General features: G+C 40.5%; 1 protein-coding gene across 2 annotated transcripts; it reads left to right on the top strand.

Annotated features, from left to right (window-relative positions):
• The first annotated feature begins 239 nt into the window (after window positions 1-239).
• IQCB1 (IQ motif containing B1) lies at window positions 240-20,458 on the top strand. Of its 2 annotated transcripts, XM_088168267.1 has the most exons (14): window positions 240-431; window positions 582-811; window positions 1,602-1,764; window positions 3,401-3,530; window positions 6,192-6,285; window positions 7,315-7,414; window positions 7,792-7,964; window positions 10,991-11,103; window positions 12,153-12,262; window positions 16,999-17,141; window positions 17,569-17,717; window positions 18,168-18,296; window positions 18,675-18,831; window positions 19,906-20,458. In XM_088168267.1, exons 2-14 carry the CDS (start codon window positions 718-720, stop codon window positions 20,133-20,135), a joined length of 1,785 nt encoding a protein of 594 aa, XP_088024393.1. In that variant the 5' UTR covers window positions 240-431; window positions 582-717; the 3' UTR covers window positions 20,136-20,458. The 2 variants fall into 2 exon arrangements, with proteins under 2 accessions (XP_088024393.1, XP_014727240.2); XM_014871754.2 differs by lacking the exon at window positions 240-431 and having other exon boundaries at window positions 507-811.
• The last annotated feature ends 1,448 nt before the right edge of the window (window positions 20,459-21,906 follow it).

Below are 21,906 nucleotides of genomic sequence, written 5' to 3'. Positions count from 1 at the left end.
GCCCGCCCCGAGCGGGATTGGTCAGGGAGCGCGTCCGTCCGTGAGTGTCCGCCAGTGGGGAGGCGGATGTGCCAGCCCGCACGCGGATATGCAAATGCACCCTCCTCCCGCAGGGGAGAGCGCTGGTTGGCGGAAAGAGGCCGCGACCACACAGCTGTGAGGGGAGGGGGGAGTGGGGGAGCCGTCGCGTTGGAGACGGCGGGATCGGCGTTCCAATCCCCCCTCCCGCCCCCCCCAGTCGGGGAGCCCTCGCGCGGCGGTGAGAGGGGAGCTGAGGCTGCGTCTGGGTCCGCTCAGAGCGCCCCGAGGGGGCCCCGCGGCCTGGGGGTTCGCGGCACCGGCGCCGCCGCTCCCAGGGACAGTAGGGGCACCGGGTGACGCCGGTGGGAGAGAGCACCGCTCCCTCTGCCCTTTCCCCGGCCCTGGGTGAGGTGAGGCCGCTCCCGTCGCCCGCCACGTGGGGGGGCCGCGCTCAGGCTACCCGGCCGGAGGTGCACCCTTCCGGCAGAGCCGGTCCGGCTGCCCGCGGCCTCGGGAGGGAGCGCGAGTGGGGCTCCCTCCATGTTTGTTTCCTTCCTCAGGGGGAGTCGTGCGGCTCGAGGCTTCCAGCTGGTGGTGCAGGAGCTGGGATGAAGTAGTGGCGTGAGGACCCCGCGCCTTAACATAGAAAGGAAAGAGACTAGAATCGATGGTGGTGTGCGCCTCTGGCTGTTCCCTATGGCAGCCCCGGACCCTCAGGTCCTGGCCTTGGCTGCTCAGATCACTGAGAGCAGAGAACAGGACATCCCCCTGCTGCTGCTGAAGTTAAAGGGTAATTAATGCCGTTCCTAAAGTAAAAGGATGAGCTCCTAACTATGGCCAATCCTTCTCCCGTCTGCCTCCTTAAATACAGAAGTTTTTTCTGAAACTCTGTAAGGAAGGTTGATACAGCAGCTTTTCCTGAGTGACATTTGACTTGACTGAAAATAAGGAGGAGGAGCAAATGGACAGAATTTTTTTCTGCTTTTCAGCTGTCACCCTGATAATGTGGGCCCTTTCCCTGCTGATACAGGCAGGGATCTTACACATGGTCAAATAATTTCTCCCAGTGCTTTTTGGGCAGAGAGCCAGCGTGGTTTTTAAATCTTAACATAAAAACAAGACTGTGAACTCCTGTGTGACTTCCCTGTCTTTCTTTCTGCTATACAGCCACTGCTCATAGGAATGGTTGAAACAAGTCAGGTCCTGTTCTAAATTGGGATGTAATTATAAGGAAGCTATATGTTTCCCAGCGGTTGTGGTTTTATCTAGCCTAGGAAATTCATACAAATGGTTCATATCCCAGGTAATGTATCTTTTGCTACTAAATATGCAGAGAAAATGGAAACCTAAGTTTAGCTATCCTTCCCAAGTGTCATATAATCTTACAAATGAGTTGTACCTGTAACAGCAAAAATTGCTCACACAATATTTAATGCTGTTCTTAGCACTTTTACAATTACTTTAGTCCTGGATCCTGGCTCTGTGTACATATACTCTTCTTACATTTAAAAAAAATAGAAAAAACCTTGCACATCAGAATCTTATATTCCTCTTTGTCTCTCTCCTGCTTTCTTCCACAGGAATTTTAAGTAATCCTTCTTTAAGATGTGAAGAATCAAATAAAATTAAGCACGATATATACGATTATGGTCTTACTCAGTACTGCTTGCTGGTCCTTAAGCAAGATCACTCTCAGCTTCATGGAGCCTGGGCTACTGCTGCCCAGCTAGCAGAGATACTAAGGTAAAAAAAAAAAAAAGCTAAGAAGTTTTCTTCCAGTTTTCTTTCTGTCCTTTCATCTTGCTCTTTTTCTTTTCAAACTGTAGTACGCTGGCTCCCTTCCAGAACAAGGCTTGTTGTTCAGGAAAGGCCAGGGTTAAAGTGCAGGGAGCAGTCAAGAGCAGAGGGGTCAGGCATAGCCTAATTGGCCCTTTTAAATTCATTTGCATTGTGTTTCATTGAGCTGGAGGAACTGTATGGTGGGAACATGGTTTTGTGCTGGCTTTGCTTTTTTTTTGTGGACAGTACTCACCAGTGCAACAGTTCTTAACCAGTAATTCTATAATTTTGAATTGTAGTTATTTAAAAATTATTTTGTTTTCTTAGATTTCATCTTGCAAAGATCTTTAGCCTGATTAACTCACTATTTGGCTTGACTGTATTTAAATATTTATTTAATATACCCATTTTAAGTATCTATTTACATTTTTAAATATAATAGATGGCACAGTTCATACAGGCTAGATAACTTGACATAGTGATTTTGTGGGAATGGTATTGTAAATAAGAAAACTTTAAACTCAAACCCCCAGTGGTCCAATCTCAATTTTAAATGTCAGGAAAAATAATGCATTTTAAATTTTCTTCAAGTTGTACTTAGTTTTGGCTTAACTAGGGAGTAAAATTCTAAGGCATGAAGTAATTATGTGACCATCTCTTATTTATGCCATATCTGCAATATGAATTTTTAATGCGAGGAATTTCAGTAAGAGATGCAAGAGTTATTACGAGAGCAGTGTAATACTTAAATCATCCTTTATAAGATGTTGCAGTTGCAGAGAATACTGAAATTTATTTTAGCTGTAAAAATGTCCTTTGTAGCTCAATGAATCTCAGCTTCATGCCTAGAATTTGTTTTCCAAGAGCTTTGGTAGCTTTACGTGTGTGCATTCCTGAAAAGCTGACATGGCCTAGATAAGATATCAAAAAGCAAAATTCATAAAAAGTCAGGAATACTCTCTTGTTGCACTAGTATCAGTGCTGAGTGCAGAATTGAAACAACTTACCAGTTGTAAAACATGCAGTTTCTTGTACAAAATCTTCCAGAAACAACCGACATGTTGCGGTGAGTTAAATAAGAGAGCTGAGATCTGAAGAACTGATTTCTAGCCCACGTGCCTTCCTCAGTTCCAGAAAAGTTGTAGACAGGCTTGCTGAAGGTTTCGTGGTATATTTTTTATACATATTTTCACTGCCTGATGTGCACCCCCTTCATCATTGGACTTCCTTTATCAGCTTTTTTTTCTACCTTTCTGGTTTGCCTTTATTTTTCTTTTTTATGACCATCAGAGCCCTTCCCAGAATATGGAACAAGCCTGAACAGATTCTGTGAAGCTAAAGGAGAAAGGGCCTTAGATAAGTTTTTAAATGAGAGATGCCATAGTAAGTAGTAATATGGTTTCCAACCTGGGAGTGGTTGCTTTTCCTTGGAGGCAGCCGCCTTGGAGCCAGTCACAGCAGTGAGCTGCTGTTCAGGGGGATTGTCCCGTGCCACTGAAGCATTTCTCTGATGACATGACATTCATTCAAAGCTGTCCAAGCAGGTCTTTGACTATTCAGGTTGATTTTTTTCCCTTTTTTTTTCCCCCCCCCATTTCAGTCATTGTTGTGTAGGGTTAGAAGTGAAAGAAGATCCTGAGGAATTTTACAAGACGTTTCTTCCTTCAGCTATAGACAGCCTGCTGGTTTTGGGAAAACGCTTGCAAGCACGATTTATCCGAGCCATCAAGGTATTTAAGTTTCGTAGTTTAAAGAGCAGAGAACGCCTGAAAACTTTCTGAGGTCATGTGTTGGATAAGTAGGATATTATTTTAGGGACATAGTATTATGAAAACTTATTTTCCAGAAATTGCAATAGCTTTTCTTATGCCTCCAAGTTCTGAAGCTGAAATCTGTCATTGTGCAGCATTTACTCCATGACTTGTGCAAAGCCACTCTGTTACTCTGTTACTCTGTAGGCCTGTTAAGATAGTCTGGCTATTACTTTTGACAAATTTTAAAGGTAGAGGGAAGGAGTGCAATTAGAAGAAGGATTGAAGAACTAGAGCAATATAAGAGGGAAAAAAAGCCCTACGCCAGACAGCATCCCAGTCACTGTAGTGTCTTTGCATATCATTAGTTCAGCCTTTGTAATGACTTAGTTCTCACTAATTTTATTCAGCTTTGCAAAAAATGGTTTAGGAAGTCTTAAGGTTTTAAATCAGATTTGTTGAAGTTTGTTTTGTCATTCAATTTCTGTTGAATAATTGGCAAAAAAATTCCAAGAATGCTCACTGCTTCTGAACTCGCACACGGAGAATGCTGAAGGCACATTTCATGAATTTATAGATTTAAACATTTTCTCACAATTTCCTCCTCTTTTGCAGTGAAGAAGGGTTTTGCTCAGCAAGGTTCCCTCATACTTCTGCAGTATTCTGAGCTTTAGAATCAGAAGGAAAAAACCCAACAAACAAAAACTCTCGAGTAATTTAAATAATCAACTTCATGGATTCTGACAGTTTCTTTTCATATCCCCATTTCTCCATACTATCTCATTTCTTGGCTCGCTGGCTTCTTGCACTTAGCCAAAGTTTTCCTACAAAGTATTGTGATAGACGCCACAGACAATCAATTCTCAGAAGGCATCCGTGCAATAACATAGTTTCTCTTCGTCCAGTATTTTAGAAGTGCCTTTAGTGCTTAAGAAGGAAGCTTCCTAAATGACATCCCAGGAGACTCTTATCCACAATATGTAATTTCCCCCATACTTTCTTATTTTGTCAGCCTACATTCTACTTGAGTCATGCTTGTGGGCTAAGATTTCTTTTGAATGCAAATGCAGTCTACATTATAATTAGTACTTTGGCTTTTAAACTTCATGGTCTCCGAGGTGACTGGGCACCCAGACTTGGTGCTTGCTCAGTGGAATTTTGGAAATCCCACTCTGCCAGTGGAGATTTGAAATTTATTCTTCTCTCTTTTGTTCTTTGTACAGGTTTTTGAAGTCAAGGGAAGTAGTGAAATAGCTTTCAGAAACTGACATGTTGCCAAAATACAGAGCAGATAATATTACAGCTTAACATATTATTGTTATTTTGTATCTCTCCTTGTCAGTATGGACCAAGTACAAAGTTGAACCTTGACTGGGGGCTGGGGCTCCAGCAGGGAGCTAGGAATAGGCTTCCCTGGGTTTCATTTGTGGAGGCTCAGTTAATGTAGATATATGACCATGTGCTTTGTAATAACATTTGTCAGCAGTGTAGTACTGTCAAAAACCCTTTTGCTGTTCCATACACCAAGATTTCAGATTTCCAGTAGTTTGTGGCTCACACTTGGAATACCGACTGTAATGTAGGTCTCTATGTGCATTCACATGTTGGAAACTAAATTCCTGCTGGTCACAGGAGAGCACTGGAGCACCTCTGCAGTGAAGAAAGGCTGAGAGACATGGTGTTGCTCAGCATGAAGAAGTCTGAGGAGAATTTATTTCACCTCCCAGTACCTAAAGGGGCTACAAGAAAGCTGGAGAGGGACTTTTTCCAAGGGCATGTAGGGACAGGATAAGGAGTGGTGGCTATACACTGGAAGAGGGAGGTTTAAATTCGGTATTGGGAAGAAATTCTGTGCTGTCAGGGTGGTAAAATACTGGGACAGGCTGCCTAGAGAAGCCGTGGATGCTCCATCTGTGGAATCATTCAAGGCCAGGCTCCATGGAGCTCTGAGAAGTTTGGTCTACTCGAAGGTGTCCCAGCTTATGGCAGTGGGGCTGGAACAAGATGGACTTTAGGTCCTTTCCAACCCTACCATTCTATGATTGATTCTATGTTTTTTTTCCAGTCCAGTGCTATCACAGGCAAGCACATGATGTAGTCTGTTTGGCAAACAGATCAAATTTCAGCTTTATAGTGGTTTGGTGTTTGCTCCCAGACCTCCAACTAGGAGGTGCTTCTGAAGCTTCACCATAGCAGTTATCAGGAACCTTTTTCATTTTGACTGTGTCCTTGGCCACTTTGTACCTTTTTTTATTTTCCCCCTTTTCTTTAAAGTAATATATTACCCACTTAGTGCATTAAATCTGCTATACATATTTGCTGGACTATTATTTGTCTTACCCCTCCTATGCTATCAAATATTTTTAAGGAGTAAACAAGATTTCTCTCTCTTTGTGATTTTTTTTCCCAAATGAATGCTTTTATATTTTTAGTGTGTTCAGATCTTCTTGACTGATCTCTGATCTCCAAGGTGTAATAGTTGGGGTTTCTTTACTAGTTCCTACAGTTTTACCAACCTCATTTGGAAATTTGGTGGAGTTTGGTCTCCAGATTCCTGAGGCATACAAACCTTCCCATGACATCAAGATGAAGTCCGTAGTGAAGATCATACACGTTTTTACCTACTTCTCTTTTGTTTAGGAGAAAGAAAAACAAGACTTTTTACACTGGTTCCAAATAGTAACTGATGCCATCTGCTGGCTTTTCGGTGGGCATATTCAACTAGCAGCCTGTGGTAAGGGAAATGTCAACCCACAGAACACCTGAACATTTATTTATGGCAACTACAAGTATCAAAATTCACTCTTAAGCTAATCTCCACCTAGTCTTCTCAGTTGGAGTAGATGGTAAATCAGTCTCTAAGTCAGCTCAACAGCAATATCTAAAATGGTAAACATCCACTAAGGGGAAATACTCAAGAATTCCCCTTCTAGTCTTTCAGAGATAAATATTAAAGTGTCATCCTGTAATTTCTCTTTGTAAGTCTGTACTTTCAAAAATCAGTTGTTTTTTCTTTTCCAATAAGAGACAATTGATCTTTTCCTGTGTGAGATTAAAATATGCAGAAAATTGACCAGAGTACATTGCTAGCCCTGATGAATAGATAGATCTGAAGACAGATTTCTGAAGTTTTTGCCATGACAGGAAATTTTACAAACACCTAACAAACTTCACTGTATATTTCTGATCAAAATAAGCTTTCATTTAAACTGATGCTAATCACACTGATTCTGAAAAGCAGAATTTGGTTTTGTTTCTAGTATTGGACAAAAAAACCTAACTAAAAACACATGTGGCCATAAAAATTACTGAATATGTAGCCAGTGTTGCACTGGGATAAAAAATATGGTGCTTTAATGACATCAGTGGACGTGCATTAAATAATCTGGGGTAACAAACTGTCACGGTTGAGGTCCTTAACTTTTTTGGATATTGTTGCCCCAATGTTAATTCTACTGTTGTTGTAAGAAAAAGGTACTATTGTAATATAAAGGGGTTTAAAAGCTTTAATTCCCTTGCAACATCAGTGCCTAAGGGATGTCCAAAGGCAGAAAAAAAGAGGATTCAGCATGTTTTGTGGAGGTTGAAGTAGTTTAGTTATCTCAGTAAGTTTCAGTGTAAGAATTATAAATGAGAGAGTTTGTGCCAGAAACAGTGTCTGGTTTTACTCGCTGTGGCTTATTATGAAGTTTATTTGTAGTATTTTCAAGTCTGGTTCTGATTGTATAATTTCTTGTTTGCTTGTTTTTGGTTTTCTTTGCAGTACTACAAAATGATCGCTTCCTGCAGTTGTTAATAACAGATGATGTTGAAACATCAATTATAATGATGTCTGTGTTACACAACATTTTGAGGATCAATAGGTTAGTTGTTTTCATATCATTATTTTTCTTAATAATAAATATAAAATGTAGTTCATTACTGCCTGGTAAAATAAAATCTTTTCACGTGCAAGCATTGTTCTGCTTTAATGTTTGGGGGTTTTTTCCCCCCTAGTCTTTGAAGTAGAAATTGAAAATATTAAAAAGCTGGGTTTTTAATCTTAGTAAATTGAGGGAGTGGTAATTGGTTGATTGAAACAGTAGTACTGCCTGGATCAGATTCCTGGTCCAGCTAGCTGGGCATCTTGGCTTGCTCTATATAGCCTGACATAGCTAAAAAGAAGTCACTATTAAAAAGTCCATGCTTTTTAATTAACACTTCTGTCCAACTCCCCTTTTTTTCTTTATTCTTTTTGAAGTTCTATCTTGCTTCATGTTGAAGAAGAGACCCTTCACTCTGTTTTGGATGAACTTGTTTATAAGCTTTCCTCTACCACCAATCCTGCTGTAGGAAGTGCTGCCACAAAACTGCTGTTGTTAGTGGCAAAACATTGCAAACAGCTTGTGCAGTTATTGACAGCTCGCTACAAAGGTTCGTAAATATGCATGGGACTGATCACTGAGCCTCTTCTTACATTCCCAGTGAAAATAAAAAGACAGAGGTTTCCCATTGTGCTTCAATAACTCTCCAGTACAGGTGGAAACTGCAGTGCCATGTTGCTTTTTGGGTTGTTTTTTCTTCCTTTTATTAATTTTCATTGCAGTTTAACGTACTGCACCTCTTACTGTTTCCTAGATTTATTTTCTTGTGTATACTGAGGACTCTGCATGTGGCAACTTGTCTTTTAAAGTTGTTGTTTGTCACTTCCAACCTGATGGGCTTTTACTTCTTTGTTTCCCTGTGCAGATTGGTTATTGAGGGATCCACTGGCAGGGTACCTGTAGTGCCACAGTGCTAAGGCTCACTAATCCAGAGCATGAAAGCTTTACTTAGAGGGAGCTGCTGACCCTGGCTGTTGAAGGGTCTGCTCATCTGATAGAGGGCTGTTTAGTTATCCAGGAGATGACTGTCTTTTGATATTCAAGTTATTGGAATTAACTCTTTCCCAGAATTAATGAAATTAGTTTATTGTTTTTTCTTGATGCCTTCAGATGATGAGGCTGAGTATGTGTATAATTTATTCTATGTTATTCATTCTTTAATGAGGTGTCCCATCTAATGTTTCTGTCTCTAGCCTAGCAGGGAGCTCCAGGAAACCCCTTTGTACTCTATCATGCCCAGGGAGACTAAAGAACAGGCATAATGTTGGCCATGTCTTTTCTGATCTGGATGTTATTGTTGGTCAAAACGACTTGTAAGCAGCTGCGGTCCTTTGAGGACAAGGACAGTAAAAAGAGGGAATGCAAGGTCAAAATGTCCAATTCCTCTTTTTTGTACTTGTGCTGGCTACTTGTTATACAATAACAGCCAGGTAAATTTTTGGACCAGATGAACAGCTTTGCCACACTTTGGCCTACAGAGTTGAGAGGAGGGATTCCTTGTAGCATGGAATTAAGTATAGAGTGCCTAAGGCTGGTGTCACATGGTGGATTCTTGGGAAGTTGCTGTGGTCTGATCATCCCAGCTGTAGAATGCTGGCTTGTTTGAAGAGGTGCAGATCTCCATCAAAGGATGCTTTATTTTGCTCTAGAATCACAGTATGTCACAGTCATTTAGAAACTTTATCTCTCTCCTGTATATGTTTCCTTTTCCACTAAGAAAAGAAAAAAAAATTTGCTTTTCTCTACTTTTTTTTTTTAAGTTAGAATCCTTCTGTTAGTTTTAACTCAGGCTTTGGAATCCTTTAGAGACTTTGAGGAATAAAAGCAACAAAGAAAGCATTACAGCATTTCTACCATTTGGCCATCTCACTGAAGTCTCTTGGCTTCACAGTGGCTCAGAGCTGTTGGCAGTGTGAGGTGCTTTGGTGTGAGCTTTGCCAGTGAAGGCAGCCTGCTGGAGGTGAGGGCATCTCCAGGCCCAGCACAGTCCCTATGTCAGGTTTCCTGGAGGGCCTGGCCTTTTGTCCTGCATGGATGGACACATCTGTGAGGCACATTGGAGGTACTCCCTGTCAGCAGCCAAAAGCTGCATAGGGCTTACTTGAACAGAGACTGGTAAGTAGTTGTGTCAGACCTACAGCACTTCTGTGAGAGAGCTCTCTTGTGTAGCCTGGCTTTTGCAGGGCTCAGGCAGCCTTGGGGGCCCCCACTGACTCCATTTAGAGTCCTGCCCATCTCTCTCCTGAAGTGTTTAACTGTAATTGTTTTTCTAAAATGGTGCATATGGTGCCACAGAGGTGCCATTTCTTCCTGCTCCAGATCCTGTAAGTACTGTGAGTGTTGGAGTTTCCCAGTTGTGGGAAGATAGTTTGTAAGGGTAGTGCAGAAGGCAATTTTCCTCAATCAATTACAACTGTACTGACTGCCAAGAAGTGGAGATAGCCTTGCCTGTCCAGTGAGGATGGGTGTTATAAAAGAGTGGGTTAGCTAGTTGAGAGTCAGTTGGAGCTTGAGAACCAGTCTGCTGGAGTTTGGGATGGAGTCTGCTGGCTGTGCTGTGAGGAGGTAAGGGACGTGTGGTTGTGCAAAGGACAGACAAGGTAAGAAGATGCTGTGTGAGGGACAGACAGGGTTAGGTGGCCGGGTAAGGGACAGGATGGGGTTTAGCCAGTCATGCAGAAGGAAGAAGGAAACTTGCAGAGAGAAGGAGTCAGTGCTGTGTGGAGCTGCCTTTAAGGTAAGGAGTCAATATCAATATTGGTTGGAGTTACCTGAGAGAAGTTCATTGAGAGAAGGCATGAAAAATTTTTAATAAAGGACTGATGATGGTGTTGGTCCAGTCCATCTTGACATAATTACTACACCCAGTGTATGAATATGCTTATGGACAATGACTTGAAGATGGAAAAGTTACTTGAATCTGCAGTTCTTCAGGAGGCAAATGTGCATACTTCCTGCCCTCCTTTTTCTTCCCTCCAACTCCCTGCAGAGCCCTTAAGCTCTGGGATTTGTCAGATACAAACATTTTAGCACATGTTACTGTCTACTTGCCTGGGGAGTGTTAGTGTGTTGTGGGGGGAGTACAAGGGTGCTTTTTAGCTACTGCAAACCCAAAATTGTCTCATGGATTGGATGCACATGCACTCATAGTTAAACTATGCAGTGCAGATAAGACATCAAACAATTCCAGTTAGAAATAAATATATTTTATGACAAAAAATATTAAAAGAGTGTTAACAACACCCAGCACTTGTGTGGTGCTTTGAATTTTTTTTAGCACCTTACAATGACTTACTGATAAGACCCTGAAAGTACACTGGTAATTTGTCAGTGATATCAACACAATACTGACTCAGACATACAGAATCACTGGACAATACTTCTCTGTGATAGTTGGACCACCAGATATTCTTTGATAAGATTATGCATTGACACTCAAAGATGGCTGATGGTCTTCAGCCCTCACACTCCTTTGCACATAGAATCAGATTTGATTTGTTGATTTGCAGTTTGTTACTTTGAAAGCCTGAAAAGAAAAATTCACTTTAGTGAATTAGCTTCTTCTCTGTCTCTTAGGATTAAAAGGGCTTTTAAGTAAACACTGGACTGGCAAAGGATTTGACAGGGAGGTCAATCAACTCTTGGACCTGCTGTATTTGGAACAATCCAGTGGAAAAGAAGGAATGCAGGTGATGAAGTTTAATGTGACTTTCAGATGTGAAATCCTATTTACATGTGATTTGTGGATGTTTAGAATGGATTTACTTATCACTTTGTAGATACATTTCAAAAGCTGTGTTATTATTTCGCTACGTTAATTTATTTTTAACTGCCTTTTAAAATTTATTTTATTGTGTTTTTTCTAAAATATCAAGAAATTGCTCCATCATTAAGATTTGGGACTGTGACTCATGAAATTGACTTTCTGTGCAGATCCACTATAGATTTCAACATAACCATAGGGGGAAATTAATTTTTTTGCTAATTATAAAATTAAAATAACTGCATCTGCTTTTCTCACATCAGTGTTATAAATTTATATCTCTGAATTCTAGGCAGCATTTACATAGAACTAAGTCATGTACAGAAAATGTGCAGTAAGAACACCACCTGGACTGTGTTCAAATAACAGAGACAATGTGTGTTTCATGAGCATCTTAAAAAAATTTTACATCCAGATTTCTCAGAGACAATACTTCAGTGCATATCAGTAGTGTTTGCTAAGACCTGCTTTCATCTTCAACAGAGCAGGGTGTTTTGTGATTGTTTGGGGGGGTTTTTAAAAATCCTTTTGAGAATAGAATTGATTATTTTTCACGTTTGCATTCCAGTGACTTCTGATCATACTGCAAATGTAACATTTTTCCTGCTACTTTCTCCAAATAGGTCTTTCTGTCCTCTCTAGTGTGGGTATTTTGATTGAATCACCATTTGAAATATCAAATCCTTCAGGTGTTTTAAATACAGATTTCTTTTATATATGTTTATGTATTTATTTGTGCTGTAGATTCATTTGTTTACCAGAGAGAGCATCAATACAGGTGATCAGATTAGCTGCTTTTGGGACAAGTATAGAGTTCAGGATAATAACTCTTGTAAGACCTTAAATTCCCCAATCTGATGCATTTGAAAACCGATAGAGTTTGGCCAAATGTTGAGATTGTCCAATTATGCATGCAGTAATAAAGTGTTTTTATATGCATAGAAAATATTCTACCAGCTGTTTTATTAATTTCAGAAGCAGCATCAAGCAGCTTGTATAATCCAGGCAGCCTGGCGGGGATTTCAGACAAGGAAAAGGCTGAAAAAGCTACCCCAAGCAGTGATCACTTTACAGAGAAGCTTCAGGTAAACAGTATGACTTTGTGAGAAACAGTAAAGAATAGGATCTAGTATGAAGGTTTGGGTTGGGCTGGGTTTTCTCAAGTCACAAAGGAAGAGGAAAAGTTCAGGTCATCTAATTCAATGTCCTGTTTGAAGAAGGCCCTGCCTCAAAATGGGATCTGAATGCTCAGGTCCACATCCAGTTTTAGAGGTCTCCAAGGATGGAGATCCTACCATCTAACTTGATCTCTTTCCTTGTGCTGGATGATTTGCCTTGTGAAGAATTTTTCCATTACAGGCAGTGGGAATTTCCTTGTTACACTCTTTATCACCTCTTGCCTCTTGTGTTTTTTTTCTGAGCACCCCCATGAGTCTGGCTGCATCTGCTCAATAATACTTCTTTAGGTAGGGAGAGACAGATTTGCCTTCCTTTAGGCTCAACACACCTTGCCTGTCCTTATATATCCTTACATTCCATGGCCCTAATTGTCTGTTTGGACAGTCTCTATCCCTTCCATTTGTCAGCATTGCTTTTCCATTGGGGGTGCCAGTAGCCTGTGACCAGTGCTCCAGGTGTGCCAAGTAAAGCCCAAATAATCTTCCCACTGGCTGTAGCCTTTGTTCCTGCAAGGTCTCACTTCTGGCTTATGTCCATCCTGTCCCCTCTTTTCATTTGGGTTGCTGTCTGGGTAATTGATGCCCAGCCTGTGCTGGTTCATAGGTTATTTAGTACCAGCTGTAGAATTACTCATTTGAATTTCATTTTTATAGAACCATTTTCTGTGTTTGTGGAGGTTTCTCTGAGTGTCAGCCCTGCCCTGCATGGGAGACTGTGATGACAGCCTTGGTAAAATCAAGGAAAATTAAATCCACTGCTTTCCCTTCATCCACGGAGCCAGTCATCACAGAATGCAATCAAGCTGATCAAATGTAATTTGCCTGTGATAAATCTATCTGTTCCCATTCACTTTCCTGTCCTTCCTGGATATAGCTTCTCTGAGAATTTGTTTCCATGTCCCATGACCTAAATTTGGGCTGACCAAGTGTCCCTTCATCTTGAAGATGCCTTTTTCCAGTCAGCTGTTACTTCTCAAACATAAAGGTGATGGAATGCCAATGTGAGCCTTTTCATTACAGATTTTTTTAGCAGAAACCTCCAAACAATGTGCTTTTTCAGCAGTACCAAACTGCCACTTCTGGTGCCAAAAGCTCCAACTGTCCCTTTCCCAGCTGCCAGACTTCTCCATGAAAAAACTTACTTCTGTAGTGCTTTTATGTTTTCTCTAAAAATTTGTGGCATATGGAAAACTGAAAGTGTGGCATGGGATTGCACTAAGTATCACTAAAAGTTGATGTACTGGTGGTAGGAGAGTTAGCTGGTTCACAGTTAACTTGACACAAAATTGCTCTGTAAATTACATTGGAGCTATCCTGGAGCTTCCACATGCCTGAGTGCTGCAGAAACCAAGGCCCATAGTGCTTGCTCAGTGTAGTGCTTGCAAGACCTTGTTCTTCATGAATTTTTAAATCTTTGGCTCTCAGAAGTAGAGTTACTTCAGTGACCTAGAAATAGTATCCTCTGCCTTGGAGCAGCAGAGAAGAAGGAAGCTATGTAAATAATGCTTGTCTCACTTGAATTAAATTGCAGCAGTACTGTTAGCACATGTTAGGCTAACTGTTCTGAGAAATTCAGTTTGAATTTAACATAGATTAAGGGGTATAAATCAAGTGCAGACTCCACAGCAAGTTTTTTCAAACTTTTTTTGCACATTAATCATTACTGTGTCAAAAGTAGATCTTACAAATCACTGTCAAATCACATTTCATTGTGACCAAAGTAATACAAAGCAAACAACTATGCTTTATTTTCTAGACTGGCCTTAAGAGGATATTGGACTATCTAAGGTGTAATTTTTAAATTCTGAAAGATTTGTGGAGGCAAGCAATATGTCTTTTGAGGGCTACTGGTCGCTGCACTTTTGTGCTGCAGTCAGACATCCTTGTCACTCCTTTTTACTCCACCATACACTTGAAGCCAATATTTCTTCCCTCATAAGGTACATTGCAAGCCAAACTTACAGCCCAGAAAATTTGGATGATGGGCTAAGATGTAACATGGAAAGGGTGATGAGACTCTCAACAATCACCAAGCTACTTGACTCCTTTGTGTCATATTTTCAATATTGTGAGCATTAGTGTGTGCTTTTTAAGTAGTTTTCTAGTAATTTAAATGGACTTTTGAAAGTGTTAGTTTAATATTAAGAGGAATGGAAACTTACTAATATCCTTACAGTTGTGTGTGTTCATGGCTCACTCAGTCCCAGTGTACTGAGCAAATAGAGTAACTGTACAGTGCCAGTGTTGGTTTTCTTCTGTCTACATCAAAACATTACACTGAAAAATAGTGTTTGGAATACTGCAAACATGACTTTAGAAGAGCTTTTAAGAGGACTTCTTAATTTTTAGCAGTCAGATTCTGCTTATGTTCACAGATTTATTTTAGAACAAATGTGGTTAAATACTACCAAGATTGAAACTCCAAACTTTGCTCACCTGCAGCTGCAGAGGAAGATATTAAACTCTGCAATTTATAAACTTTTGAAATTGTGGTTTCAGAAATGTCTCCTCGGTGAATGTTAAAGCCTGTAGTCTCTCCTTGAAGCTAGTTCACTATTACGTAGCTAATTGTAGGACATTTAAAATGGCAATAATTTTTATTAATAATGCATCAAAAATGAAACCATTTTGCATTTCTAAAGAGATGGCCAGAGGGAGACTGCTCTGTGCCATGAACTGCAGATACTAATTATTAGTATCTTACTCTGTGTGTGTTTTACTTTTACTTTAGTTCAGATGCAGTTCCCTGTCACAGTGTGGTTTTATGCAAGCAAATACATCTTAATATTGGGAAAAACAGAGGATGAATGTGTTTTACAGACTACATAGGAAAGAATCATTATTAAAGAATCATTTAAATACCTGACAGACACTCTTGGTTTAGCAGATGTACATCTGAGAAGTTAATGAAACATTTTTGTAGTTTTCAACCTACTGAAGCTGGTTAAAATTGATGCACAAAATATTAATAGTTTTATCAAGAAAATGTGGTCAAAACTCTTGTTTGATCCTGTGACTTCATTTCCCTTAGAAATAGAATATTTTTATTAAAATATTAATTACCTGAATTAAAAATGTAAAAATTTACAGCTCTAATTTGCAGAAGTGTGTGGGCTGAAAAATCTTTAATTTCCTTGAAACCATTCTGATATAATCACATGTATCGTGATCTGTCTCTATAGGTAGGTTGTGTGGGCACACCTCAAGTCTGCATTACAGTAGTAAAAGGATTATGGTCTGTCAGATTGTGAGGGAGGCTTTTTTATCTGTTACTGTCAGATCTTTAAATCCAGAGCATCTCTTTTACATAACAGCTTCCATCCGAATCTCTACAAACTAGTGTTGTTTGTATAGTGGAAGTATGGTTGGTGGAAAAACTATAGCTCAATTTATACTAGTGATGGGAAACACAAATACCTTTAGACTCACAGTACTAATGAGCTATGTGCCATGCAGCAGTAGCAGAATTGGTGGACATTAGTTCTAGTCTGTGGACGTTTTCCTTCTCTGGCATCCCTTATACCCCTGCTCTGTCCACTGGTTTTCCTTCCTAGTGCTTAATGCATTTCTTTCATCGTCCACAGGAAAGTGCTAGAGGAGAGCAGAACTCTGGGCTGTGGGCCCAGTGAGGGTACTCAGGTCCTGAGTGGGGAAATGATTTTGCTACAGTAGGATCAGAGAAGTCCCGTTGTTACCTTGTTGTGGGGTAAAGTTGTACATTCTCAGGTCTTAAGGTGCTAACAAGGTTGGGTCCATTGGGATGAGAAGGGGCAGTGAAGGGAGGGGGAACTTTAGCTCACATCTCCTCATACTTCACTGAGACCATGGCCAAGTGGTCTCAGTAATTATTGGTATTGATATATCAGGATATTGTGTTAGTCTCTATATTGATATGTTGCTGTGTATTTCATTGATGTACATATTATTAGCTTAAATGCTCCAGGGCCAGTTGCAGAGTTTTCTACTGTCTCATCTGTGAAACTTCTGCTGCAGGTTTTTCAGTGCACAGCAAGGCAACTTCCTAACATCAAATGTAGAACAGATCAGGAAGAATTTGCAAGAGAATTATTTCCTAGTGTTCTCTCACAAAGTTGATGGACCAAATGTGTTAGTCTGTATTTCCTGGAGAAAAAAAATCCCTCCAGAATTAAGAAGTGAGGCTTGGTAGTCAACATTCTGATCTATGTGTAGTCAGTACAAAAATAATTACATGTATTGTGGGAAGCAGGTGCTGTGCATGCTCATGGATGGCCTGGAAAAGGTGCATACTGGAGCAGATGGCTAATGTTGCTTTACCTCTTCAGCAGATGATGGAATCAAAATTGTTGTTCCAGTTCATTCTGGCTGTGAGTGTCCCACATGAAGCATCATTCCCTTCAGTCCTTAGAATTTTATCATAAGTAAAGATTTTTACTTTGATTTCATAGAATGGTTCCGAGTTTTTAATGGCTACAGATTGTGTGGTAATCTGTTCATTTGCAGAATGTTCATTTGCTTAGTGTCATTCTGCAGCCAACAGCGGAATAGCAGATTGTTTTGTGGATTTTCTTTCTCAATGCTGGACCACTTAACACAAAGAAAAAGGGAGATACTTCAAAGACATGTACAACTTAAGTAATTGTTAATGTATTTGTGTATTGCAGAGCTAAACGGGAACAGGAGCTGCAACATTTAACAAAACAGAAGGAAGATGAAGCTCTAAAACTGCAAATGCAACTTCAGAGACAGAGGGCCATGAGACTCTTCCATGAACGACAGCTGGCCTTACTGGAAGTTGTCCATGCCAGTATGATTTATATTAAACTATAGCAGAAGATTAAAGTGTCTGGGTCTCCTTAGGAACAATTTCCTGAAATCTATTACCCAATCTTGCATGTCTATTTGCAGTGTAGTCTTACTGTCTCTTCTCCTGACCCAATTATCTGAAAGAGAATGTGCTAATTCCCCCAGGGCTCAGTAACTACTGATCAAGATCTGCTGCCTTCAAAATGGTGCAGGAGAAAGGGAGAGCCAATTTGCTTGTGTTACAAAGCTCCATTGCAGCTGTGATCTACAAGACCTGACCCACAGCTAGGAGACCTTGGGGAAAGAGGGGCTTTTACCTGAGAGCACCCAAGTTTTTTTGGTACTATTGAGTTTGACGATTAACAATGTAAATTCTTAAGAGAACTTAACCACAGTCTTGTAACTGTGGATTTTTGTTACCTTTGTAGGTCAGGTGAATAAATACATGCAGGAAGTGGAGGAGAAATCAGCATTAACTATCCAGAGATTCTGGCGAGGGTATAGAGCAAGAAGACTTTTTCATCAGCAGAAACAATCTCTTAAGGAGTATAAGGCAGCTGTCATCATTCAGAGAGCAGTAAGTATTTATACTTTGTTCAAACAGTAGATAGGACTGAATGGATTACTGTGAAGCCTCATAAAACTGTGTATTACTGTCAATGTAGCCATAATATATTAAAAAATTACTTGGGGATGATAGTCTAGAGCCACAAGTTGCTTTAAAGGGTTAAACCTTATATAGGCTACAAAGCCTAATTCAGTCTTGTAACTAAAATATAAAAGCTGCGTCTTTGAAACTCAGAATTGGAATGTCACCATACTACAGATGAGTCAGTAACTTATTATGAGTGTTGTTACTTACTATTTAGTGTTCATGCTGACCTTGTATGTTGTCTTCTCAACATCATAGCTGCATTTAGGCTTTAGCAGATGCAAACTGAAACGCTTTCACTGTTTTTTTACAAACAAAGTGGGAAGACAAACTTCCTCTCTGTGATTGTCATATTCTCATATGTTCCTTACAAAGGCTTGTAAATTCTTGGAGAAACGAAGAAGGAGGAGACCTCTCTCTCCTTGGAAAGAACCCAAGGGACTGACTGATGAGCAGAGACTAGCTTTGCAGCAGAAGGTGGATGACTACATCAAATTGCATCCGGTCTGTTTCTTAGTCATTTCATAATTTCCATTAATGATGCAACATAAAATACTGTAGGGATTAAATATATTCAGCTTCATAAATTATGATCAAGATAATCCATTTGAGGTATGTATTTATTAACCCTGCTTGTCTGACAGCAAGGCACTAGGATATTGGAGATTTCAACCATTAATGTAATAATAAGTGTCAAAGCAAACCGTAATTGGAAAATTTAGATACATGATGATGGATAATTTTGAAGAGAGTTGCAGAGGAAGCAAAATTATGAAGTTAACAATTACAAACAGCATTTGCATTCCTTGTTTAGGCATTATTCTGCCCCCAGAAGTTTTAAAATAACCAGCTCCTAATGGTAATAAACTTATTTTCCTCCAGGCTCCCCAAATGTCAGAGGAAAGGAGTAAAGAATTGCATATGCAGGCTCAGTCAAAGCTGGCACAGTTCCTGTTGAGGAGCAGGCTGGATCAGAGAGCAGCACAGCGGAGAGAGGCTTTACTGGCTCAGGTCAACACCGATGTGGAGCTGCTAATGAGTATGTGACTGCTCTGCTCATGGCTTTGATTACCATTTGGATTAAACCAATTAAGAGGGAAAATTAAGAGTGAGCAGTGGTAAAGCCTCATTTCAAAACTGAAATATCTTTCTTCCTTTGCCATATGCCTTATCTTGAGATCCAGGCTTTGTTAGAGATTATCCACGTGCTGCTGTAGGTTAAGGATAAAAACCTGTTTTTCAAGGAGCATTTTATTCTTCTGCTGAAAGTCTCTCTCTGATATGTTCACAAGAAAAGCAATGGCCTTGTAACAGGTATTAGAATTTCTTAAAAGGGGGTCTCACACAACCTATTTATTCACCCACATTTATTTTGCTTTGGTTTGTTTTCTTGTGTTGCAAGTAAGCTGCTGGGTAAAAAACTCTCACCCCTTACAGATAAAGAGGGAAATCTTTGAGCTGTTTTCATTTTCTCTGGCCTGGCTTTAAGTGAGTTCACTACTGTGCCATCCTAATTCCAGACAAGTGTCTGTATAAAAGAGCAAGAGTAGCAAACTGCAGCCACCAGAGAGCACCCAAGCCAGGCAGAATTCAGCAAGTTACTGAATTCCATTATTTAGTCTATCACGTGCTGTGTCACTGCAGCTCATCACTTCCTGAGCAGGCAAATCAGCAACACACTCTCACACTCTGCTGGGTCCCCCAAGCAGGGAAACCACAGTGCTGCTGCACCAGAGCAGTGGTTACACCATGCTGATGTCACCCTGCACCAGGAGCACTGATCCACAGTAGTGACCAGGAGATCCTCTGAGGTTATACTTCCACAAGAAGTCATTTTGGTGGATGCCATCACTGCACTTGAATGAAGGAGTCCATCTTTCCCCTTTCTCCTTTCTACCCCATTATCTAGTTCATTTTTTTAAGAATAGCTTTTATTTGGATTGCCTCTCCAATCAGATTTGATCTATCATGTAGTCATAAAATTGCAATGCCAGCATGGGGAAAGGAGTGACCTAGGACAGTGGGAAGTGGGAGGGTTGTGTTCCTTTTTTTTTTCAAGTACTCATAAAACCACAAACAAAATACAGAAAACTCTTCTCCTTGCTCTTTGCAGATGCTCCAGGCTTAGCAGAGACCACAGAAAAAGATCTTGGTGCATTTATGAGTCGATCAATCCCTGTAGCTACCAAGGCAAGACAAACCCACAACACAATGCTAAAATACTCTCGTTGGCCATGGTGGAAGAAGCTTGGAGATGAGTTTATGGAGGATGATGTAATTCCTGATGATGCCATAAACACAGAACTGGAAACTCTCTTTATTGGAGGAACGAAACCCTTTTAGGTGACAAGCAGAAGAATTTAATATTCAACCAAACTCGTATCTAGCACTGTGCACTCACTTGTGTATGTTTTTAAGGAAGGAAAACATTTGAAAAAGACTGAAAAAGACCAAAGCCTTATTTTAGTGCATTTTACTTAGTAAGAATCCCTTCCTGTACATCAACAGTTGGATCCTATTGTGCTGTTGCAAATAGGATTTAAATACGGTAATTGTAAATTAAGGTATTTTGTAATTTGTATCACTTTAAAAGTAAGTTCCTAACCTTTGGCTTTTCTTCACACTTATTATTCATACTGGGATGCATAAAAATGGCCATTGTAAAAGACTGGGATTTTATAGCAAAACATTTTATCGGGTGATGTGCTTTGAAATAAAGATGTGTCCAGAGCAAACCAACACACCAATAGGAAATCATGCAAACATGAGGAAGGTTGAGTACTTTCTCTGTATTTCTCCCAGACTACCTGTCCTTGCTTCCACCCTCTGTAGGTTTCCTTTTGTTTGAGTTTGTCCAGGAGCTCTTTGTTCATCCATAAAGGCTTCCTGGTGTTTTTGCCTGACTTCCATTTTGTTAGGATTGAAGGAGGAAAAAGTGTAGTAGTGGTTTCTGCTGGTTATATGTGGGCAGCAGTATTGGTTCAGCATGTTTGTTTTCTATTCTCTCTGGAAGGTTTTGGGTTTTAATTTTAGTGGAGCCGAATAGAAAACAAATAAATAGAAACAGTGGGCGGAAGACCAAGCCCATTCAGATGCAGCTGATACATGGAAATTAATAACTGGATGGCTGCCAGGAGGAAGAGCTGTGCTCTATGTTAACTTTTTTCACAGAGCTGTAATTTGGCATGCACTGAATTGGCTCACGATTCCTTTCTTGGGTAGTTAACTGATGGAACAATCCATTAAGTATTTGCTAGGGCAATTGCAGGTGTCTGTCAAGTTACATATTCTTCTGCACAGTCCTGCTGTGTTAGTTTTGAGCCATGCCCATAACAAGACAGGTACCCGACAACTACAGGAGCAGAGGTTCTGGGGGCAGTCACCAAGTGCTCCAGGGAATGGAAGCTATCCCTCAGCAGCCAAGCTCTCTGGCACTGGACACAGCCCAGCATCTCTGGGTGAACTGCAGCAAGCCAGCTTTTCCCTTCTAAATACCTGAGTTCTCTGTGCACATCATCATCCCCTTGGCTGTGCAGCCTCTGGCCCAAACTATTTTGATGCAGAAACCTCTGCATTTATGTTTATTCCTAATAACCCTTATTCTGTCAGCTCCTTAGTGCAGGGAGAAGGTCACAAAAGGGCTTTGCTGAATGTATCTTGCATGAAGAGCCTAGCCCCTATGGCCAGTGTTAAATACCATCTTCCCAAAACGCCACTTACTGTAATGGCCTCTGCCACTTGCTGCCAGCAGAATGGATAGTGAACTCCCTCTTTGGAATATGCAGTTTGCTAAATCATGGGGATTTTCAAGTGAACAGAGAACCTAGTAGAAGATGCACTTTTGCTGGAGGAATTCAAGTTGCTGGTCCAGTAGTACAAATTTCTCTGCCCCGCTGCAGCCTGATAAAAACGCCTTGTTTTACTTTCTGCTTATCATCAGGAGCTTGCAGTCACATCCATTTTAGAGACCAGGGAAACTGAGGCAAGAGAGCCATGAAGGAACATGCCTATGGCTACCTATAGCTGTATACACTGTCACTTTTTCCTGTTTCTGTCCCATGCAGAGCAGGCCAGAAAGGGGCCACATGCTGTGGTGGAGCTGGGAGATGTTCTT

Source organism: Sturnus vulgaris, chromosome 7 (genome assembly GCF_052056855.1).
Source record: "Sturnus vulgaris isolate bStuVul1 chromosome 7, bStuVul1.hap1, whole genome shotgun sequence".
Classification (NCBI taxonomy): domain Eukaryota; kingdom Metazoa; phylum Chordata; class Aves; order Passeriformes; family Sturnidae; genus Sturnus; species Sturnus vulgaris.
This window is presented reverse-complemented; position numbering and strand designations above follow the sequence as displayed.